The sequence below is a fragment of the Antennarius striatus genome, chromosome 10, assembly GCF_040054535.1.
Source record: "Antennarius striatus isolate MH-2024 chromosome 10, ASM4005453v1, whole genome shotgun sequence".
Taxonomy (NCBI): domain Eukaryota; kingdom Metazoa; phylum Chordata; class Actinopteri; order Lophiiformes; family Antennariidae; genus Antennarius; species Antennarius striatus.
Window position 1 is genome coordinate 2,235,910 of NC_090785.1, and position 21,952 is coordinate 2,257,861.

Here is a 21,952-nt window from a genome sequence, read left to right on the forward strand (position 1 = left end):
GGATTTTGGTAAAAACTAGCAAATAGACGTCTGCACTGAAGATAAAATACACAAATCCATACAGAATGGATCGATTGATTGATTGATTTGATTGATTGGCAGTAGCCACAACGCGTAAGAGCTGCTGATCTCTTTGTTTTTAGATTGTGATGGATAATATTACACTTTTCAAACATCACATCATCTTACTGATGACGAGCGGTGGACGGCTGTGCTGATTGGACGATACCGCCATGTGACACGTGGTAAAAACAAACAACATGGCGGATGAAGCGCTTGTGTCACAACAACAACAACAACAACAACGAGCTAGAATTAAAACAATCCTGCATTTTATGGTGAAAATGAAGAAATTCTCCAACTATTTCTAGTCTGAACAACATTATTACAATTAAATTGATTAAATTGATTGTGATATAAGGGATTTTTTTTTTTAAATGCAGAAAAAGACACGCTAAGAAGTAAAAAAAAGAAGAAGAAAGTACCCCAGCGCTCCTGTCGTGCTGCAGGAGGGAGGTTAGGAGCAGCATTTATGAGAATAAATGAGATTTCCTGAACTGAGAGCATTCCAAGGGCGCCGGTGGTCTCAGCTTGCCAAGAGGCAAGACGACACATGCTGGAGATGTCTGCCAGGTAGCAGAGCACAAAGAGCCCTCATTTCCTCCCTATCCACTCCCCCCCCCACCCCCCACCCGACACACACCTTCCTCCACCATCATCTCTCTCCAGCTCACCAAAACAGAGCAGCAGCTGGCAGACACGCAGCGTCTTTTGATTTATCTCAGCAGCTTCTTCTTCTTCTTCTTCTTCTGAGAGTCTTTCTGAGGCTTTTTAAGACTGCTGCTCAAACTCTTCTTAGATTTCACCAAGTTTTAGTTGCCGTCGCAATTTCTTCCACTAAGTTTGTGGCTGCAGAGTGGGTCTGGTCTTGCAGGGGGATTTTTTTTTCCCCTCTTCTTCCTGTATTTGGTCAGATTGGAGGCTTTTTGTGGTGGTATTCTTGGATGCACACATGTGTAAGCTGATACTAATACAGTCCTTGAAGTTTGATACTTGCCTGGGGATCCTGCTCCCCCCCATTGCTGACACACACACACACACACACACACACACACACACATACATGCATGCATACGCACACAGCTTCCCAGAGCTCATCCATCCCTAGGTGGTATCCCATTTCTCGCCTGCAAAGACACACACACACACACACACACACACACACACACACACACACACACACACACACACACACACACACACACACACACACACACTTTTTGTTTTCCTTTGCCACTGTAGCTTCACTAAGCCACAAGCCAAAACTCTCACCCTGCCGCCTTCTCGTTTAGAAACACAACCGGGGCAGGAAACCAGACGGAGTTCAGCACAAAAACGAACACCCCTAAAATCTGCAGCTGCTGATTAATAATCAGAAATCATAAAAGGAACACGGCGTCGACGCGGAGCGGCTCCATCAGCTACAGTGTGGACAATACAGACGGCTGGGCTCCAGCGGGACACCCTGTACCGAGGCAGCGGGGCCCTATTCAGAACTGTGCAGTCAGGAAAAAACAGTGAATGAGCTCTAATCCTTTAAGACAGCACCAATAGAGATTCCATCATGCTTGGCTCGTCACGAGAGGAGAGCAAAGCTTGGGAGATGATAACGTCAGTTCAACACAAAATAAAAGTATGGCCTGTTTTGACTGGAAGGCTTACGGCCGCTCTTTTTAGACCAGGAGTCGCTTCCTGTCGAGCGGAGGCTCGGCTCAGGTGGAGAAAAAGGCGAAACAAAAGGTATTCATGAAGGAAGGGTCTGAAGAATCCCTCCACAGCCGCCACACGGGGGAATTTAGAGCAATTCCTGCAACCTAACGCACAATAAACACTCATTTTATTAATGGTTATTAATTGATTTGATGATTAATCTATAAATATTGATGCCACTGAAGGTTTTGGTATCAAAAGGTTATTTAAATGTCACGTCATTCAGATTTGAACGGATTTCAAGGCAATTAAGGGAAGAAGAACCGCCCACCTCCATCTCTGATTGGTTTTCAATCCAGTGGAGGGCGGGATTTAAAGAAAAGTGAGAATCCTCCCCAACAAATCACGAATAATCCACACCTTGATTCGTGACAAGTAGGTTTTTTTAAAAAACGCGATGGAATCCCGACGGAGTGTGAGACAGTCAGAATACCTCTGCTTGTGTGATTTATAACTTATTTGACGCTTCTCAACAGGTGGGGGGGTGACCCTGAGCATTCTGGTTCAGCGGCCAGGCGACAACAAAACCATAAATCATTCGCAAAAAACATCGCTGATTAAGAACCGGCACAGCGGCAGCATGCATGAATAGAAAGCCACACACACACACACACATAGAGAGGGGGGGATCAAAGCTACACAAAGCTAATGCCTGAATATTTACCAAGTGGTCCACTAATTACAGTCTGGCGGAATTCGCCTGTGATTACAATTAGCGACGTCCAGACGGGCTCAGAAAACGCTGGCAGATGTTGGGGTTCGACCTCGGGGGATTTACTCCAGGCGACCCCCGCTGAAGCCCGATAGGCCACAGAGTGACCTATTAGTGACCTATCAGAGTGAACTGAAGCACCTTTACTGACACGACAGGGTGCAACGTGCTGCGCGGTTGTCGGTCGGATGCGTCGCGACTTAATCCGTAAATAGCGAACGTGTAGCTAAATCGCAAACGCTGGCAAATGTGTGGCTTGAAGTATGTGCTAGACCGCAAGTCCACCACGGCTCATAAAATATTTCACAAGGGCTCACGTTTCAGTGCCATAACTCACGCCGTAGAACTTCACGACCAAAAGATAAATACTACAACAGTTGAATTATTGTGGATTTAGCAGCTAGAGCTTCTTTAAAATGCAACCTGCGCGACATGTCGCTAACAAACAGCAAAGAGATTATTATATAACACGACTTAGTTCCAAGAGACGTCCGCTTTGAGTCTGTTTTATACGCTCGGATTGATTTAGTGTGACGTGTTCCTGCTGTCGCAGGCCAAAAAGAACATGTCGTTATCGCTTCTATCTTCAAGGCCAGGCTTTATCCTCATGCAGTGGGAACTGCAAACACTTCCTGCAGATGTTTACTAGCAGGGCAACGCTTTTCATTCCAGCGTTCTCTGGCAGGAGTTTGATCTGTAGGAATCACCAGGATGGAGAGGAATTCTCCACAGAGCTGACCCGCGTCAGGTTTGGCACCATCTCCTGTTCGGACGCCACACTGCAGCCCAGGGGGCTGATGGGAACCTGGATGTTCAGTCAGTGGATGGAAAAGATGAGACCCTTTGAAGCCACGCCGTCGGAACGCGAGACAGACTAGCAGAAAAATGTCGCTAAATACGCTCGATTATCAACTATGTTCAATTTTAAGACCAATTCTTTAATTTGAACTTAACAGAATTAGAACAAGGATCACTTTGAAATATTATATATAATATTAGACATGTTTATAGTAAGGAAAACACCATGGCCCTTTGGACCTCCCCCCTTCAGCCTTCTGCTCATCATGAGTTAAAAACTGTTTTTAGAATATTATATTCCTACAGTTCTTTTTTTTGGTGTTTCGTCTTATACTTTATACTGTACTGTCTGTTGTTCTGCCTGTTTTGTACTGCCTGTGTTGTACTGCCTGTGTTGTACTGCCTGTCGTACTGCCTGTGTTCTACTGCCTGTTGCACTAGGTGTTGCACTGCCTGTGTTGCACTTCCTGTGTTTTACTGCCTGTTGTACTGCCTGTTGTACTAGCTGCCGTACTGCCTGTTGTACTGCCTGTGTTGTACTAGCTGCCATACTGCCTGTTGTACTGCCTGTGTTGTACTAGCTGCCATACTGCCTGTTGTACTGCCTGTGTTGTACTGCCTGTTGTACTGCCTGTGTTGTACTGCCTGTTGTACTGCCTGTGTTGTACTGCCTGTTGTACTGCCTGTGTTGTACTGCCTGTTGTACTGCCTGTGTTGTACTGCCTGTTGTACTGCCTGTTGACTGTGGGTCTGAGCTACATAATGACAACATGCTAACATGACCACATCTGAGAGCCAGCCATGCCGACGTTAAGCCATACTGGCCATGCTAGTTTAGTGGGCTAGCATGCTAACATTTGCCACTTAGCTGCTGCAAATGAACACAGCCGTACAGCCATGCTATTAGCATAACAGCTACAAGCTAAAACGTTCTCTCATGGACTTTCTTGTCGTCTATCTCCCATGTGAAGACGAGCCCTCGCGTCTCCACTAGCGGCCACGCTAATCGTTCTTACGGAGCTTCAGGAGAGACGTCCCGGCCTTTCAACCATAATTCTATTGCCCCTGTTTTCCTTTCGCCCCTTGATCTGATAAGAGCACAGTCGGGAACTTCTGGTCCCAAACAAAAGACCCATCTGCTCCTAATCTTCTCCACTGTAACCCCCCCCCCGCCCCCAGCCTCCCCGCCTCAGATAGCCTGGACGAAGCCCGGCACACATCAGGGTAAACAAATGGGTTGTTCAGTAAAACAACAAACCGACACCGACTTTTCCTGAGGAGAAAGTCAACAAAGAGGGACTCACAACGACACGCAACGGGACAATGTGAGTACAGGGATTTTATGGATTAAGTACAGATAACTACACATTACTGGTGACGCTAAACAATTAGCTTCAGGGTTTGTTTCTGCAAGTTTTACACTAAAACCATAAACTTAAAGTTATGAATCAAAAACATTTTGTTTGTTAATGTTTAGGAAACTGATACCAATAAGTTTTGGTATTGATTAAGGCTGTGTATTGATTATACAATTAGGCAACGCTGTAAACAAGATGATATTCAGGAGTTTGTGGCTAAAATCTGTGTAAAATAATCCATTAAAACCCATCGGCTGATTGATTAATCTTGCTAAAATGCTTCTTAGATCCCAAACGTGCTCGAGTCGTGTGACTTTACTCTTAACGGATTTAAGTCTCCAAACTCTGATGAATCCTGTTTAAACCAGACGAGCAGCAGAAATCCACGTCGTCTTGGGGGTGACGTTTGACAGACGGACATCAGGCCAGCTACTTTCAAAACTAAATAAACATCACTTTCTCTCCCCCCAGTCCGGCCATCGAACAGCTGAGGCCCCCAGGAGCCTCGACAATGACTTCATTGACACCCCCAGCGTCCCATTAATCTTCATTTGTCCCATCATATCCTCCCATTGGTATGGAAATGCTCCCCCATCTCCGGTGTGAACTGTCAGCGTCGAGGGTGGCAAAAGATATAGGGTGCTAAAACCGGGGGGGTATCTCTTTATTTGCCAGCTTCATCACCCAATCTATGTCATATGTGTTCCTCATTCAAATGACTTGAATCTTGGCAAACACACACACACACACGCACACACACACACACACACACACACACACACACACATACACACGCACACACACACACACACACACACACAAACACACACACACACACACACACACACACACACACACAACTCGGTGGGGGGTGCAGGAAGGAGGATGTAATCTGATTTCTCAGCTGCCCGGGAGACCACTTCCTGAGAGGGAGGCCAGCTTGTGGAAGGACGCCTGGGGTTTCCCATCTGTCCACCCAGGGGCTTGACACCCCCACCCCCCCCTACCTACCACTATACTCGCTTATTTCTCTCTTTCTTCACACACACACACACACACACACACACACACACACACACACACACACACACACACACACACACACACACACACACACCCTCGTTTCCCAGCCGCTAATAGAGTTTGAAATAAGACGACGACCGGTTTCAGAGGTGGAGGAAGTTGCTGTCACTCCCCCACCGCAGTGATGGATCAATTCACCACAAGTGGGTTAGAAACGGGTTGGGGGGTGGGGGGTGGGGGGTTAAACCCAAAATTTGTACGAGGGGGATTTCTCCCTCATGTGCTGATAGATTTGCAATGAGAATTTAGACGTTCACCAAAAAAAAATTGGAAATGACGTTCAATTTTATGCACAAAAACTACTCATCAACAACTAGACATGCACACAGCTACATTTCAAATGCATTCACAAGGGTAAAGAAAACTTCTTCTGCACAAACTGAAAGAAGAACTACTACATTTTAGAATGAAATAAAAACAAAAGATGACAATAAGATTTATTCTGACTCTGGAAGTTTTACTATTTGGACTGAAATCTGTAAAAATTCCTCAAAGACTCTCAGTATTGAACATCAACTGTTTCAAACAAATGCAACCAAACAAATGTTTGGTTCCCAGAAACACTGAAGGATTGATGAAATGAAGGAAGCGAAGCAGAGACAGACGGCAGGTCGAGCAGGAGCTGACAAAGCGCCGCGACATCCTCCTTTCCTGAGTCCTTCTGACGAGGCCCAGACTCCGTCTTTGATTAGCGCTCAGGAAATTTCATCAGGACGGAGACGGGTGGATAAGAGAGCGGAGAAAGCTTTTGTGTGGATGGCCAGAGGAAGAGGAGGAGATAAAAGAGCAGGGAAATAGAAAACGGACGAGGACGGAGCATCTCAACTTGTCGTGAAAGAGAAGACGGTAGAGATGAACGAGAAGTTAATCTATCAGGGTTAAAAGACATGTTGTGTGTGGCCACAACTGATAAAAACGGCAAGAATAATGGATTTAATCGCACACAGTTCACCTTAGCTGATGTTCTAGATCACATGCGTCAAACTCAAGGCCCGGGGGCCAAATGTGGCCCTCTACATCATTTTATGTGGCCCTTGAGAGCATAAAAGGTCAATGTCTCAAAAGTGTACTTTTGACCAAAACTACATTTCCCACAATGCAGTGATTCAGCCCATTTTAACATGAACAAAAACGTTGTGAACAAGGTTAATGTCCTAACTTGTGTCTGATGTTATTTTTCTTTATTCACGAATCCGACACCCCTGCTCTAGATGAAAAGCTGAGTGCACGTGGATCAACCTGTCTGGATTGATCACCGTTTGATCTACTGATGGAGTTTTTTGGCGTCATTCAACCAAATAAACTAAATTACCTGTGCAAAAAGACCAAACAACCCAAAAAAAAAAACCCCCACTTTGAAACCAAACGCAACCTAAACCCGTGAATGCTGAGCGACGCCGTGACACCGTCTGAAGAGAGTCGTGGAAGACTCCACTAGAGCGATTGACCTTTGACCTTATCAATCATGTACAACAGAGGAGGGGAGGGACGGGAGGAGACAAGAGAGACAAACACACAACATCCCCTCCACCTTATCAATCACCGACCAAAGAGGAGGAAGGAGAGGGGAAAGACGGGGGGCCGGCGTCCGTTTACCTTATCGATCATGTCGGGCCGGTTGGTGGCGGCCAGCACCGTGACGTCCCGGAGCTGCTCCACGCCGTCCATCTCCGTCAGGAGCTGAGCCAAGACCCGGTCGCCGACGCCGCCGGAGCCCGAGGAGCTGGAGGGAGACAAGACGGATGAGTGGAGGGGGAAGAAAGAGAAGGGAAAGGGACGTATGTAGATTGTCAGAAAAAGGAAGTTATTGATGATAAAAGGGACGGACGGAGGACGGATGGCCTGGAGGGAGGATGGAAGGGAACCCAGGTGCAAAAGGAAAAATGTGAAAAGAGACAACTGGGGGGGGGGGGAGGAAAGAACGGAACTCAACTTGTGATGAACGACTGAGAGGACGACACAAATATGATGCGGAACGGTTCTCGCTCTCAGGAGTCCAACGTGACGTGTTTTTAACAGGAGGAGGACGATGCAGCAGTCTTCATCACCAATACATGAAGACTGGCTTCAAGATTCAAGAAACTCATCACTGTGTTCGTCACTGCATCACCAAGAGATTATTTTCCATAATGCAATAGAGACAGAGGGATACACACACACACACACACACACACACACACACACACACACACACACACACACACACACACACACACACACACACACACACACACACACACACACACAGAGTCTCTGTTGACAGGGCCAGCGGAAGTGCCAGACGTCATTAACAGAGACGAGGCTGCAGAGGAGCACAAAGGAGGTCTGTCAATGAGATATGAAGGGAGAGAAGGAGGGAGAGAAAGTTTGGATGGGGGAGATAATGGGGGTGGGGGGGGTAGAATTAGGTAACAGAGGACAGAGCGCTGGACTGGACTGGAGGTAGGGGGGTTAGGGGAGACAGAATACGAGGTGAAAACTCATGGAGGAGGGAAAATGTGGTGAGACAAAGAGGGAGGTGATGGGGGAGAACAGAAGGGTGGGAGCGGGGGGGGGGATGGAGAAACGAGAGGGAGGTTTCACTCTGGGTCGTCGTTTCGTTTCAGATTCAACAGCCTGCCTTTCATTTCTCATAATTATCTCCCGCTCGCCGTTCCAGACTCTCCGTCAGGAATGCAGCCGCTTTATTTTCATTTCAGTCAATCTTTTCTTTTCTCCCCCCCCCTCCTCCCCCCTCCCTTGTCTTCTCTCATCCGTCCATCTCCGCCTCCGTCCACATTCGTCGTCTGTTCCTTTATTTTGTCCCTCTGGTTTGCTCCTCTCTTCCTCTCTTCTTCATTTCATTTCATTTCCACCCGTTTGGACTCGTGGCAGGTCGGCTGACAGATTTACAGGTGCCTCTCCTGCCTCACACACACACACACACACAACACACACGCACACACACACACGCACACACACACGTAACAACAGCGAGGCTGTTCGGGTTGTGTCTTGCTGGCGCGTGCGAGCCTCTCCATTGATTACACATGGCAGGAAGTGAAGACCAATAAATAACGTTTATAGATCAGCGCTAAGTGCATTTTTCAAATGACGGGTGGCCTCACAGCACGAGTTGCCCCCCCACCACCACCACCACCGAATCCATCGCGACCGTCTTGCCCTGGTGCAACTGGGTGGGAAACCAATCGCAAAATTGGACGAGATAAGAAGAAGGAGGAGGAGGAGGAGGGGAGTTCAGTCACGCTGGAAAGGCAGAATTCATGAGCAGTTAAAAAAAAAAAAGAGTAAATTGGCGGAGAGTCACATCCTGTACGCTGGAGCCGAGTCAAGACGCTCCAAATATAAAGTAAATAAAAGATTGTTGGCTTTGCTTTCCTTTGCTTGTCAGTTTGGAAAGACGTGAATGTGCGGCGTTGGAAAAGAAGACTTCCTGTCGATGTTGAAAACCCTTTTTTTTTGGGGGGACGAGAAGAGAGGGAAATTCGTAGCAATGGACTTGAGTAAGTTTGGATTGGAAGCAATCCCGACTTACTGAAGTCGAGATTGCTTCCAATCCTGACTCGAGTAAATCAGGATTGGAAGCAATCCCGACTTACTCAAGTTGGGATTGCTAAGCAAGATGCTTAGCTTCATCGTCTGCTCGGCCAGGAAGCGAGCCGCATATTTGAGCCTTCCCCATCTGTCCTGGACGATCACAATGAAGCGTTTGTGCGCCTCCGGTCTGCGTCACCCCCCCACCACCACTTCCCTTTAAGCCACAGATGTTCCCAGTACCATCCCACTGAAGCGCCTCCGGATAAGACTGTGTTCAGTGTTCGCCAGTCGCGCGAAGCCGCAAAAAGTCTAAAAGGACACCATGGGAAGCGGCTTTGATGGAATGGTTATGCATGCTTCTCAGGACGCTTGTTCATAATTGAATCTTTGTGAGGGGAAGCTGGGATGCAGGCGAGGGATGGTAAGTCAAAGCAGACCGGGGGCGATGGCTGCACATGACTCACCCCTGGACAATGGGTGGCAACGGTGCCAAAAATAGTAAACAGTGGACAGTCGCGGAGGTCAGCGGTGAACAATCGCCCACAGAAGTGAGACGGGGAGGTGAGAATCGAGTCTTTTACCTCCTTCCCGCTAATTTTAGCCGAGAAAAGAACGTACTGTACCTTCCTCTTTCGCTGGCAAGAGCATCAATCTCATCAAAGAAGACGATGGAGGGAGCGACGGCCCTCGCCTTCCGAAACACCTGCGAGTGTCAGCAACAATAGAGGAGAGGAAAAACAGGCCTTTAAGGAGGGATCTGTAGAATAATCCCCAGCGCAAAACATATACAGGAAAAACAGCACTTATAATCCCATCCGTCCTTTCCGTCAGCGACTAAAAATACCCACAATGAACAAAAGTTTAGTTGATTGCGGAGGTGCGGGAATGGACCTCGCTTCGCGTCAACGTGACAATAGCATCAAGAAATGTTAGCGTGGTGGTAACGCACGGGAAGACACGTACGTACCTCTCTCACAGCTCGCTCAGACTCCCCCACGTACTTGCTCAGCAACTCTGGACCCTAGAGAAAGTCATTTCAACACCATTTAAGTGAGTTCAAATAATAGTAATCGGGTTTTTACATCACAGCGACCGGATCTCGTTCTTGTAAATGGGGAAATGTTGACTTAGGAGTTCAGTCAGAACAGATTTAACTCATATCTCGAGGTTCTACTTGATATTGTTGTGATATTTCCACTTCATTGTAACATCTTTCTCTGAATGAGGCCTGAATGCTCCGTCTTAGTCAGGCTAAGACATTTCTGCTAACGTTACACTTCATATTTAAACACAGAAGAGTCTCAGTGAAATCATTTCTCGTCTTTGATTGTCTGATGACAGGAATAGAAAATGCTCATGAACCAACAGTGAATTCAGGTGAACCGATCCCACTTCTGGGCTAACTGCTGAGAGGGAGTTGACCTATGACCACCTGATGTTTCCTCGTGAATGGGACTCAGCTCAGACGTTCCCCTGAAGCTTCCATGTCGTCTTTCAGATGCTAACAATTCTCACAACCGGCCGTCTGGCGTTTCAAACCGCCGCCACTAATTTTACTCTTCCACGACCAACCCCCCCCCCCCCCCAACCGTCACTCACAAGCAGATAAACATCCACTCAGCCCTCACAAGAACTTCCTCCTCTGCAATCCAGCCTTTCAACACCTCCGGGCCGGCGGAGGAGACGACACTTAACTCCCAGCCCTTTTGTCTCCTGCTGTAAGAGCGGAGGTTGACTCATTAATCCCAGGTTCCTCTCTCTCCCTCCCCGTTTCCGTGGCGAGCTTCAAACCGTCGACACTGCAGTGACACGAGCCGGGTTGCGTTTGTACGTACGGGAGGAAACTGGAATTGACACGATGATAATAGAGGCTTCTTTTTTCTTTTCCAGTCAGAGGAAACAGGCAGAGCCGTTAAGTGTCCACATTTTGAATGTGGATAACGTATCTATGTCAAAGCAACCGCTCGCACTGGAAAAACCCGATACTGTTATGGCAGACGGGCGGACAGCGGCTGTCAGCAGGAGGGGACAGGATGTTTTTGACCCGTTTCGTGAAGGAGATACCCCTAACCCCCCCCCCCCACCCCCTTTCCTGGTGACTTCAGCAACATGGTGCGAGTCTTTGTTTAGCGGCGAACATAATACGGCAACAATGATAACGCATTCCTACCTCCAGCTGCTGCAGATGCTGTTTGTGTAAAGTAATGTTGATCAGGATGTATTGGGAAATCAAACAATGCCAAAAAAAAAAAAAAAAACATCCTTATTTTATTATAAAGACGTTTTTCCTGAACGTCCTGATTTCAACGCAATTAAACGAACATTCAGGGAACTTCTTGTGGGAAATTAAAAGTTGTTTTTCCAACACGACCCCCTGAAAAGGCGTCTGAATATCGGACGTTCAACGTTATTCGACGCCAGCGAAGGCTTAATGACGCCCCCCCCCCACCCCCAGATGAGGGGTTCTGTCGAGGTTTGGCGTCTCCCGCGGCAACGGCTTTGCAAGGATCCACCGATCGAAGCGTCAACAGGCTGATCAATCAGTCTCTGTCAACCAGAACTGGTGGGGTGAGTTGGGGTGGGGGCAGAGAGGATGGGGTGATTAATGACAGCGGACAAAACACGGGGTCAGAGGTCAGGTGAGGAAGCTTTCTGCAGAGGAAGTTGGGCAGTCAAACATGCCCCCCCCCAACACCACCCCAGGTCAGCAGGAAACCCCCCACCCCCCCTTTTGAGACTATTTTAACACAGGAGTGTGAAATACGTGGGCGACCTGTTTGGTCCACGCGTGTTTGTCTTGAATCGTATTCCTAACTTTGGTCACACCTTCACGTTCAGGACGGGTCACGGCGGTCGGATCGCAGGTCGGGTGTCAGAAACGCGACGGCGCTCAGAAATCAGGAGCTTCCCTCTCGCGGTGTTCTGATGAAGTGATCGTTGGAACCAACAGGAAAGAACTCTTGAGTTCTACTTAAAGTCCGACACCAGATCAAATCCACAAGTCATCAACTTATGACATCACCAAACTGGCGAACCCTGACATCATGACTGGACTCACTTTAATGGCCAGGAAGTTGAGGCCGCTTTCGTTGGCCAGGGCTTTAGCGATCATGGTCTTGGAGCAGCCCGGGGGCCCGTACAGCAAGACCCCTCTAGGCGGCTGGATCCCCATTCGGGCAAAGGCCTCGGGGTGCCTCAGGGGCCACTCCACGGCCTGCTTCAGCTTCAGCTTCACCTCCTGCATCCCGCCTACGTCCGACCAGCGAACCTGGGAGGAGGAGACGCGGTCGAGTCAACTGGAATAAGTCGAATGAAACAAACAGAAATGTCGAAATACAAGAGTCGAAATGACAAATACAGTCGAACGAGAGCTGAAATATGAAGTCATGACTGTTTCAAACAGGGGCTTAATTGTAATTTGGAGCATAAACTTTGTCTGTGACGTACGCGGGACAGACAGAAGGGAGTAAAACCTAAGAAATCAGGAAGAAGCGGAAGAAAAAATATCACAAATTTGACCAAGACTGTAGCGGAGGAAGCTGAAACGGTAGAAGAAGAGGAGGAATGTCTTGTCAGAGGTGGACGTGGACGAGTGTTGGGGGCCAACAGACGGATCCGGGTGAGTCCGACCCCCCCACCGGTTCCACCCAGAGCTCTAATCTGTGACAGCTCGAACCCAAACGCATCGCCAAACACGCTCTGATTGCACGCTGACGTCACCCGTCTCCTTATGTAACCCACACGGACGACCTTTTTAACTTTCTGATGGCCCGAGCAGAATGGGAGTTCTTTCAGGCTGATGATGGGGATGGGGGGGGGGATTGAGGGAAGGAAGGGAGGGAGGGGGGGGTTGAAATATAAAAGCATATTTGGAAGGCGATGGAGGAACGGAGGGCTCGGGTTGAACCGGGGTAACTCTGGACGGAGTGAACAACAACAGCTGTCTGTCTGACGAATGGAAGAAGGGAGGGATGGGGGGGTGGAAGGAGGGATGGGGGGTGGAAGGAGGGATGGGGGGGTGGAAGGAGGAATGGGGGGGGTTGGAAGTGCAAAACCCGGAGGAGATAAAGTCGATAAGAAGAGAAGCCCTCGTCCAGACGCGCCTCAGACCTCTCCCTCGTCCTTCCTGTCTCGTTCTTCATCAAGCATCCATTATCTTTCCTTTTTTTTTTTTTAATCCGCTTTTATGGCATCTCTCTCCGTTCTTATCCCTCCCATCTCCTGCACCCCCCCCCCACACCACACCACCTTTCTCTCTCTTTCCCTCCCCCCCAGCTCTTGGCTCGGCTCTCCCGACGCATTTGCATGCCGAGAGGAAACGAGTTTAGAGGTCCAGTCACGCAGGAAGTTACCTCGACTGGACTTAAAGCTCACGATCACGCCATCAAGGCTCCTCTTTTTCACTTCACCCCCCACCCCCCGTTTTAACCCCCTTTTCCTCCTCTCCATCCCGAGGTAACACATCCCAGGCCACCGGCGCCGTCTCTGGGGAACGAAAAGCACCTAATGGAAACCTGGCGTCCGGCCACATACTGTAAATACCGAACAATTTATGGACAGCACCGAACGACGGAGACGGGAGGTGGTGGGGGGGGGCTGGAAAGGAAGGAGATGAGATGGGAGAGACGCAAAGATGAGGAGTTAAGGGCACCAAGGTCATTTGAAGGCCCAGAGAAGAAGAAGAATGACGTGAAACAAAGCGAGGAGAGGGAGGAACGGAGGAAACGACAGGATGAAGACGCTCAGAGACGATAATCCACGTTTGGAATATACACGTGGATTATCGTCCACACATCTACCTGCTGGCGTCAGTCTGGTTGAGCTAATTCTAGACAATTGTAAAAGTTATTATTAAGATATTTACATTTCCTGTTTAGCTTCATTTCCTCCCGTTTTAATGCTGAGCGACGATAAACGTGGCGTTCCAGGGCACTCATTTTAAACAGCGTTTCCATCGCCAGCTATGTTATGTTTGTTTACTGTACGTCGTATTCGGGCCAGACGATGAATCTTAAACTTGGACAACGCCAGGAGGAATTCTGCCCTGTGGTTTATTGGCCTGGAAGGCTTGAAGACTCACATGTAGGAGTTTTCTCATTAAAAAAACTTATAGAAATGACATTAAAAGCTCCTTCAAACAACATTACTGATTGTTTTTTTCCATTTAGATCAATCACTTGTTGGAATTAATGAATGCAAACGTTTAATTTTGAGGTTTTAATCTGAGATTAATAATTAGATTTTCCCCAGAATTTCAGCAGCTTCTATTTAATGGATTAAAAGAGGTTTAATCCATACTTCTAAATAAACTTTAATTGTTTCTATTGTAATCATTTTAACTAGAAATGTTAAATATATTAAATAAATATATGTTGCCTTGAATTTTAAAATGTTTGACTTGAACAACCTGTCAAGCAAAACTTTTAAAATAAAATTAAAAAATAAATAAATTTAAAAAAAATTAAAACAAAAAATAAATAAGTGCTTAATTTCATCAAAAAAAACCTTTGTTTTTCTGATTAAATTAAACATGTACGGACCAGGAAAACAGTCTCAACACAATCAAGCGCAGTTCAAGGTTCTGAAATTCGAGATTTGTCCTTGAATTCTTAACAATCAATGAGCAGAAACGAGTCAAAGTAGAGAGGAAAGCTAAAAAAAACCCTCCTTGTTACTAATAATCCACATCCCAGCACGGGGGGGGGGGTCTTGTCCCAATGGGAAAACAGGGTTTTTTTGTTTTTTAATGAAGTCTCTGCAGATTTAATGGAGTCATTGTGAGAAATAAAACAGAGGTGCATTAAATGCAAGGTGCTTTTTGTCACGAATGGGAGGAGGAGGTGATGTTTTGACTCACACCTTTCTGCACTGCACCCCCCCCTCCCCCTTCCATTCCCTTCCTTTTTCGTCCGAGACCCGGTTATTATCTTTTACTGTTGTTTTCTGAACTTTACAAGAGGCCTCTCAAGGTCTGGTCCTTTGACGGGGTTGGGAGAGGAGGGTGTGGGGGGCCTTCTCAGACAACAACAAAAAAAAAAAAGAAGAGACGAAAAGGAAGAATTGTTCCGCAGTTGCAAAATGAAAATATTAAAGCCAGGCTGCAAAGTGGGAGATGATTACTATTTTTACAAAAAAAAAAAAAAAAAAAAAAAAAAGCAATGACGGTTGAAGAAGAAGACTGTCAAAAAAGAGGAAGGATGTCCCGTCACAAACAAACAAACAAACAAACAAACAAACAAACAAACAGATTAAAAAAAGAATGAACTTTCAATTTGTTGGTGTGTAAATATATAACATAAATCATCACGGAAAAAGAAATTAGAGAGGCGTGTGTGTGTGTGTGTGTGTGTGTGTGTGTGTGTGTGTTCATCCGGCGTCGCTGGAAGTTTCTTATATAAAATGGGATTTGAAACAAATGTTTTCACTCATGTGGATATAATCAGGGCCGGGGCTTTTTTTTTTTTGCGGCCGGCCTTTCTTTCAGCTGAGCTGCGCTCGGGGGGGAGAGAGAGAAAAGAAGAAACTCACTCCTCTGTTTCCAGGAACCCGGAGGACTGGATGTGGACGGGTGAGCTCAGAGCGGAGCGACCGGTGGTGGTGGTGTGTGTGTGGGGGGGGGGGTAGAGAGGACGTTTCTTCATCTTCTCCTCTTCCCTTTTTTATTTTTTTTTTATTTTTTTTTTTAGTCGCTTGGCAGGAACCGCCGGCGACCCGATCTGCTTTCAATTACCGGTGGAGGATGATGTTAGCCCGCTTCCTGTCCGTTATGTCTTGCACATGCAAAACTCCAAAACATCCTGGAGTCTTACCGCTGTCCTCTCTTCTTTCCTCTCCCCCCCTCCCTCCATCCATCCATCCATCCATCCATCCGTCCGCTGTGAGCAAACTGATTCATCTTCAGGGGGGGGAAAAATGGCGACGGGGCCCACTTTTCCTCAATTTAACCACGTTTTTTTTTGGGAGGGGGATTCAGCGGTCAGCGAGGAGGGCGAGGAATCCAGGACGGATTGTGTAATTGATGAAGATGCTATAAATGAAGGAGGCAGGGTGCTGGGATTGGAGCGTCTCCGTGGGTTTTTGTTTTCTTGCATCTCCTGCCTGAACTGATAACGCTTCTGTAACACGTGTGTGTGTAAAAGCACATCGTTTAAGTGTGTAAACCTGCTAAAAGTAGAGGAATTACTCCGTTCCTGTTATGCTTCATCAAACTGCTGAATCAGACGTACGTCTGCCAAGGTTCCGACAGAACCTTTTAGTTAAATTAACCCCCCCCCCCCTCCATCCTGATTCCTGCAAGTTGTCTGCATCATCAGAGTTCAGGTGACAAAAAAAAAAGTCGTGGATCGACAAATTTTACTCCGATTGGCGCCGAGTTCCGTCAAAATCTGTTGAGTAGGTTTTGCGTTCCTTCGACAAACGCATACACTTTTTTTTTGTTTGTTTGTTTTTTTTGCTTGTTTAATGCTAACCGATGTCCACGTACCGGCGTTCCCGTCGTGGCATCACCCACGGGCGACGATACGAGCGTCCGTCGACGTGTTGGGGTGACGTCACGTTCGGGAGAACAAAAAAAAACCACGGAGCTCGGAAAAAAATAAAAAATAAAAAAACTGCTGTCAACTGCAGATTCATTCATCGCTGGAATGGATGCCAACAGGACCCGTTACCGCCGGAGACAAAAGCCAGATGTTTGCGGGTGTTTTGTCGAGAGATTTATGACAAAAGGCCGAACCAAAAAGTGTGTTTTGTTCGCTCTCACGTCTTATTCTTTAAACTTGAGCTTAATCAAGTTTTATTTGAGGAGAATCGACTCCCTGCTGTCTCAATCCAGACACTTCAAATCTACGAATACATTTTAATTTATAAAATAAAAAATTTTATTTAATTAAATTTAATAAAATAAAATAAATTTCATTTAATTTAAATTGAATTTAAAGAGTGCCGTTCTACCAAGGGGTTAATCCGCACCCGACCAGCTGCGTTTCTTTAACTCTTCTTGGGAACGGAAAACCAAACACAAACACATTTTGGCCAGACTTCGGAGCTGCACATCATTTTTTGTCGAAGCCTGGAACGCATCACTTTTTCAATTTATGTCTTTTGTTTTTCGTCCCCCCCCCCCCCGACCGCAGCCCTTCATTCACACTTACAGCCTTTTTCCACCTCAGGAACGTTAGCGGGGGTCCAAGAAACCATCTCAAGAACTCTGGACGCTTTGAAGCAGTGAAACCAGGAACTGATGCTTTGATTTTACGTTCTTTGTGCTACCGGGTCAGAGGTCGCAGCGATGGAGGGGGTTACCGTACCTGCGGGACGTCGACAGCGACCTCCCTCATGGCGCTCGGCTTCACCACGGACGCGGCCCACTGGAGGTCCTGCAGGGTGACGGTCACCGTCCCCTTCAGCTGCCGGTCGGACGGCGGGTGGAAGCCGTCGAGCGCTCGCCTCAGCGCACGCAGACCTGCAGAGAGACGGGGTGAACGGGTTCGATCAGGTGGGCAGGGGAACGCGAGAGAGAACCTGAGAGCTGAAAGAGAAGGACGAGTGTTTCAACGATTAAAACAAAGTGACGGGTTGAGAACAACCGAGCCTTCTTTACAGCGGAGAAGAGAGAGGATGTCAAAGTTCTTGGAGTTTTCAAACATCCGTTAGTTCTAGAGGCATCAGTCGTGTTGTGTGTGTTCTATCTGAGAGGAGGCAGACAGGTGTGTCTGACGGATACTTTTGTGTTTTTACATGTATTCACGACAACAAAACTACAAACTTTCTCAAACATTTCCAACTCCTCCCAATCGTATTTTCCTGCACCGCTGCAGGAACTTTCCGTTCCTCTTTCTCGTCTGACGGTTCTAGTCGGTGAGCCCCACTGTTCCACTCCGGTCCTCGTCTCCGCGAGGGGGAAGGATATAAATCCCGATAAAGGACCCGTCTCTGCAGCAGAGGATGTTATTTCATGTCTGAGGTGAACTCGTGGCTTCCCCCAAAAATAGCCTCCAAAAAAAAATCAGAACGTCTGCAACAGGAGACCGGTCGGATGATTCAGGTGGGGTCGGGTGCACCGTTGCATGCAACGATTATTAAACAGGCAGAGAGGAACATGAGGGAAGCGGCGAAGTGGAACCGCAAGAATCCAGAACACGCCATGTGTGCATCAGCTGTGCAGATCTCAACCCCCCCACCCCCCCAGGTGGAAAGACGGGTCTGGATTACAAGCTGAACGTGGACGGTGATTAGTAGCTACGAAAACCAGTTTCCAAACCTGAGCGATATGTAAGTATGAATGCACACACACACACACACACACACACACACACACACACACACACACACACACACACACACATCTCTCAGACACACACTCTTGGATTCGTCTTCTGAGCGGGGGCCAGGGGGCCACGGAGCAGATGGGAGGAGATTTACGATCAGACATGACTGCATCCTGTTTATATTTTCCATGAGTCGTCCAAAAAGACGAGTGACGGACAGGAGGAGGAAGAGGAGGAAGAGGAGGAGGAGTACCCCCCCCTGGGGTACAATATCTCTGCTTTTGCTTTTTCTCCCAGAGGTTCGAACATCCCATCATTTCCACCTTTCCAATAATTTCCAATAATTCAATAAGCGCAGACGGACATGCTGGGTTTAAAGGTCTGGTCTGTGCTGCGGCTGCATACAAATACCCCCCCCCACCCCCCACCCCCAAAAAGATGATGCTGACGAATGTTTAGTAAATATTTCAGACTCATTCCAGACTCTCAGGAGTGATTTTAACATTTTACCAGTGTTATAATAAAAAGCCTGGCGGAGAAGAAACCCGATTCGATGGACGCGACTAACATCTCGCTTCAGGGATTCTCTCTCCCTCTCCTTTGGCCGACTCCGAGCATACATTTGGTTTAGCTATGAAAACATCCGATGGGAAGGGAGATGGGGGGAAAAAACGGCAACACAACATAATTTAATCTGAACCTTATGTGGACTCACTTTCTTCATCTTCTTTTTTTTTTTTTTTTTTTTTCTGCATCCCTTCTACCCCCTCCTCTCCAGAATGCTTACAATTCGCCAGAGACCAGTGGAAACCGAGACAAAGTGGGGCCCTCTAAATGTAGAAGAATGCACATTTGCAAAGCATCACACCGGGACCCGGACCCCGGTGTGGGGGAGACGCAGCGGCTGGATCGCAGCGCCGCCGAGCCCAGAGGAGAGCACTTATTTGAGGTTTTGCGAGCGGAGGATGGTCTTCATTACCGCGGATCAAAACAAACCTCCCCCCACAAAAAAAAAAAAAAAAAAATCAGGGGTCACCTCCGCTGACCCCCGCGTCGTTATTACCAAAAAAAAAATAAAAAAAGACGACCCCCTGAAAACAAAAATCCTCGGATTTTGACGTCAGCGCGTCCGTCAACCGATCCAGACGTGTGGGTTCAGCTTCAGAGGGGGGGGAGGAACAGGAAGCTCACGTCCACCAAGAGGAAGCTCAGGTGTGTGTAACGCTCTGAACACACACACACACACACACACACACACACACACACACACACACACACACACACACCGGTCCTCATACTTTCAGCGTTACACAATCAGCGCCACAGGAAGGGTTTCATTACTGTCCGCGGCTTCCGGAACACTCTGTCGCACCTGTATTTACAATAACCGGCATCTGTTCCCGGAGCTGAGGGGGCTGCGCTAATATGCTCTCTTAAAACACACACACACACACACACACACTCCAAACATGCTGGAAACGTGTGCAGGCGGACACACATGAACACACACACACACAGCTGTCACCGGGTAAAAGATAAGTGCCGGGGTTAAGGAGTACAAGCAGCACATTTCCGGATTTTATAAACAGAGGCCTCAAATAAAGTTGGAGCGCTGAGCCGACGGATATTTATGTGAGCGGCCTTTAAATTCCTCGAGTGGCTTTAAAAAGGGCCGGCGGGTGGGGGTAAGGCTTTATAAGGGCAGGAAGCCGGGGGGTAAACACACCGGCGTGCACCCAGCGCCGTTTGGATCGTTTCTTCTTCTGCTGTCCAAACCCACGTCACACACACACACACACACACACACACAAAAAACACAAAACGCGTCGTTTGTTTCCGTTAAATCACTCCACGCTCGTTTGGGGTAGTTTAGACCGAGGGGGGGGGTTGTTGAAAACACAGCGGGCCGGTTTCAGCCGAGCGGGGACAGAGTTGTGTGTTTATTATTCCACGTAATCAATTTTACAAGCTCTCCTTTTATTTTTTTGTTCCAGCAGGCTTCCCCTGTTTAGAGAGGCTTGTAAACAGTGTGTCCGGATGTGGCACCAACCAAAACACACACACACACACACACACACACACACACACACGATTTGTACTGTTTGGACTGGAAGTGAGTCATCGGCCAGCGCTGGGATCAGCTGGACGCCAGCAGGACGACAGAGAGTCTGTGTGGCTCCGGGGGGCCACGGGATGGCTTCTGGGGGCGCGTCGTTCTAAAGTGTTCGTGCCGACATGCATCCAACATGCATCCGACACGCATCCGACACGTAGATATTAACCCGTTGGACTCGCGTGAGCGTTTTGAGTCCGCATTAGTCCACTCCGCATTTCACCACAGAGTGATACTTCTTCACTGTCTGTGAGGATCTTTGGAGGCCTGAAACATATTTTTCTTCTCTTCATGAAATTTATTTTAATTCATATTCATTTTAATTCAGAGCCTCTTTGGGGGAGTTTTTTTATTTTATTTTATTTTATTTTTAGGACAGGGGGTTTCCACACACTACACATATTAAAAAATACCCCAGGCTTTGTGATTCCTGGGTTTTGGGCTATATAAATAAAAATTTTAACATAAAAAGCATTTCTAAACCTAAAAATATAAAACCAACAATTCATCCAAGTCATAATATTACTCTTTTATTAGTTCAAAATGCTGATCTTGCGTTACAAAAGCTAACATTTAAACATTACTATATCTCGTATATCACTGCAGACAACCTGCTCAAGAAAGAAACAGGCTATCAAACTTTCCTGCACCTTCTAATAGCCGACAGGCATCAGCAGAATTTCAGCAGCACTGCAGCTCACAGGCAGTAAAACACAGCAATGACTATCTGTACCGGCCTATCCGATGACGGCGTGCGTGCCGACACACGTCTGACGGGAAGCCCGGTGCAGAAGACGTGACGAGGAGCTACATCACATCGGCTGTCAGATGCGTGTTCGGAAATAGACCGGCCGGCGCGCAGGACGATGGGTTGTGTGCTGTAACTAACATAGAGCAACAAAACTCCTCCACGCCGACGTAAATCTGTCAGCGGTGACGAAAACCACGTCCACGCAGACGGAACGACCGACACGAGGTCAGGGGAGCTGCAGAAGTGAGACCGATGGAGGGGAGATCCACGGAGATATGAGGGTGAAAAGATACAGGGATTCAAATCCAGGCTAGGATATCGAATCGGAATAAAGGTGTAAAAAATGAATAATAATAACCTTAAAGTACAGGAAAAACAACCTTGAGTGGCTACAAGATCTTTATATCAGTGCTTCTGAATGGAGGTCAGCTGATCTGACCTCTTGTAATGCAAGATTTGTCCACTAGAGGTCCTCGTTTAAGGCCACAAATCAGTGAAGTGGGTCAGAAATGAGCAACGTAATAAAAAACTGTACATAATTATCTTCTTATACATGATAGAAAA

The 21,952-nt window shown here is 47.3% G+C and overlaps 1 protein-coding gene across 1 annotated transcript in view; it reads right to left on the reverse strand.

Moving 5' to 3' along the window:
- The window catches only part of afg2a (AFG2 AAA ATPase homolog A), a 76,777-nt gene that overhangs the window by 49,020 nt on the left and 5,805 nt on the right, over positions 1 to 21,952 (reverse strand). The window contains exons 11-15 of the mRNA XM_068325209.1: positions 17,565 to 17,719; positions 12,317 to 12,526; positions 10,226 to 10,279; positions 9,882 to 9,961; positions 7,318 to 7,444 (exon numbers count right to left, since the gene is read on the reverse strand). Of these exons, the coding sequence (XP_068181310.1) occupies positions 7,318 to 7,444; positions 9,882 to 9,961; positions 10,226 to 10,279; positions 12,317 to 12,526; positions 17,565 to 17,719 (626 nt within the window). The remainder of the gene's footprint in view (positions 1 to 7,317; positions 7,445 to 9,881; positions 9,962 to 10,225; positions 10,280 to 12,316; positions 12,527 to 17,564; positions 17,720 to 21,952) is intronic.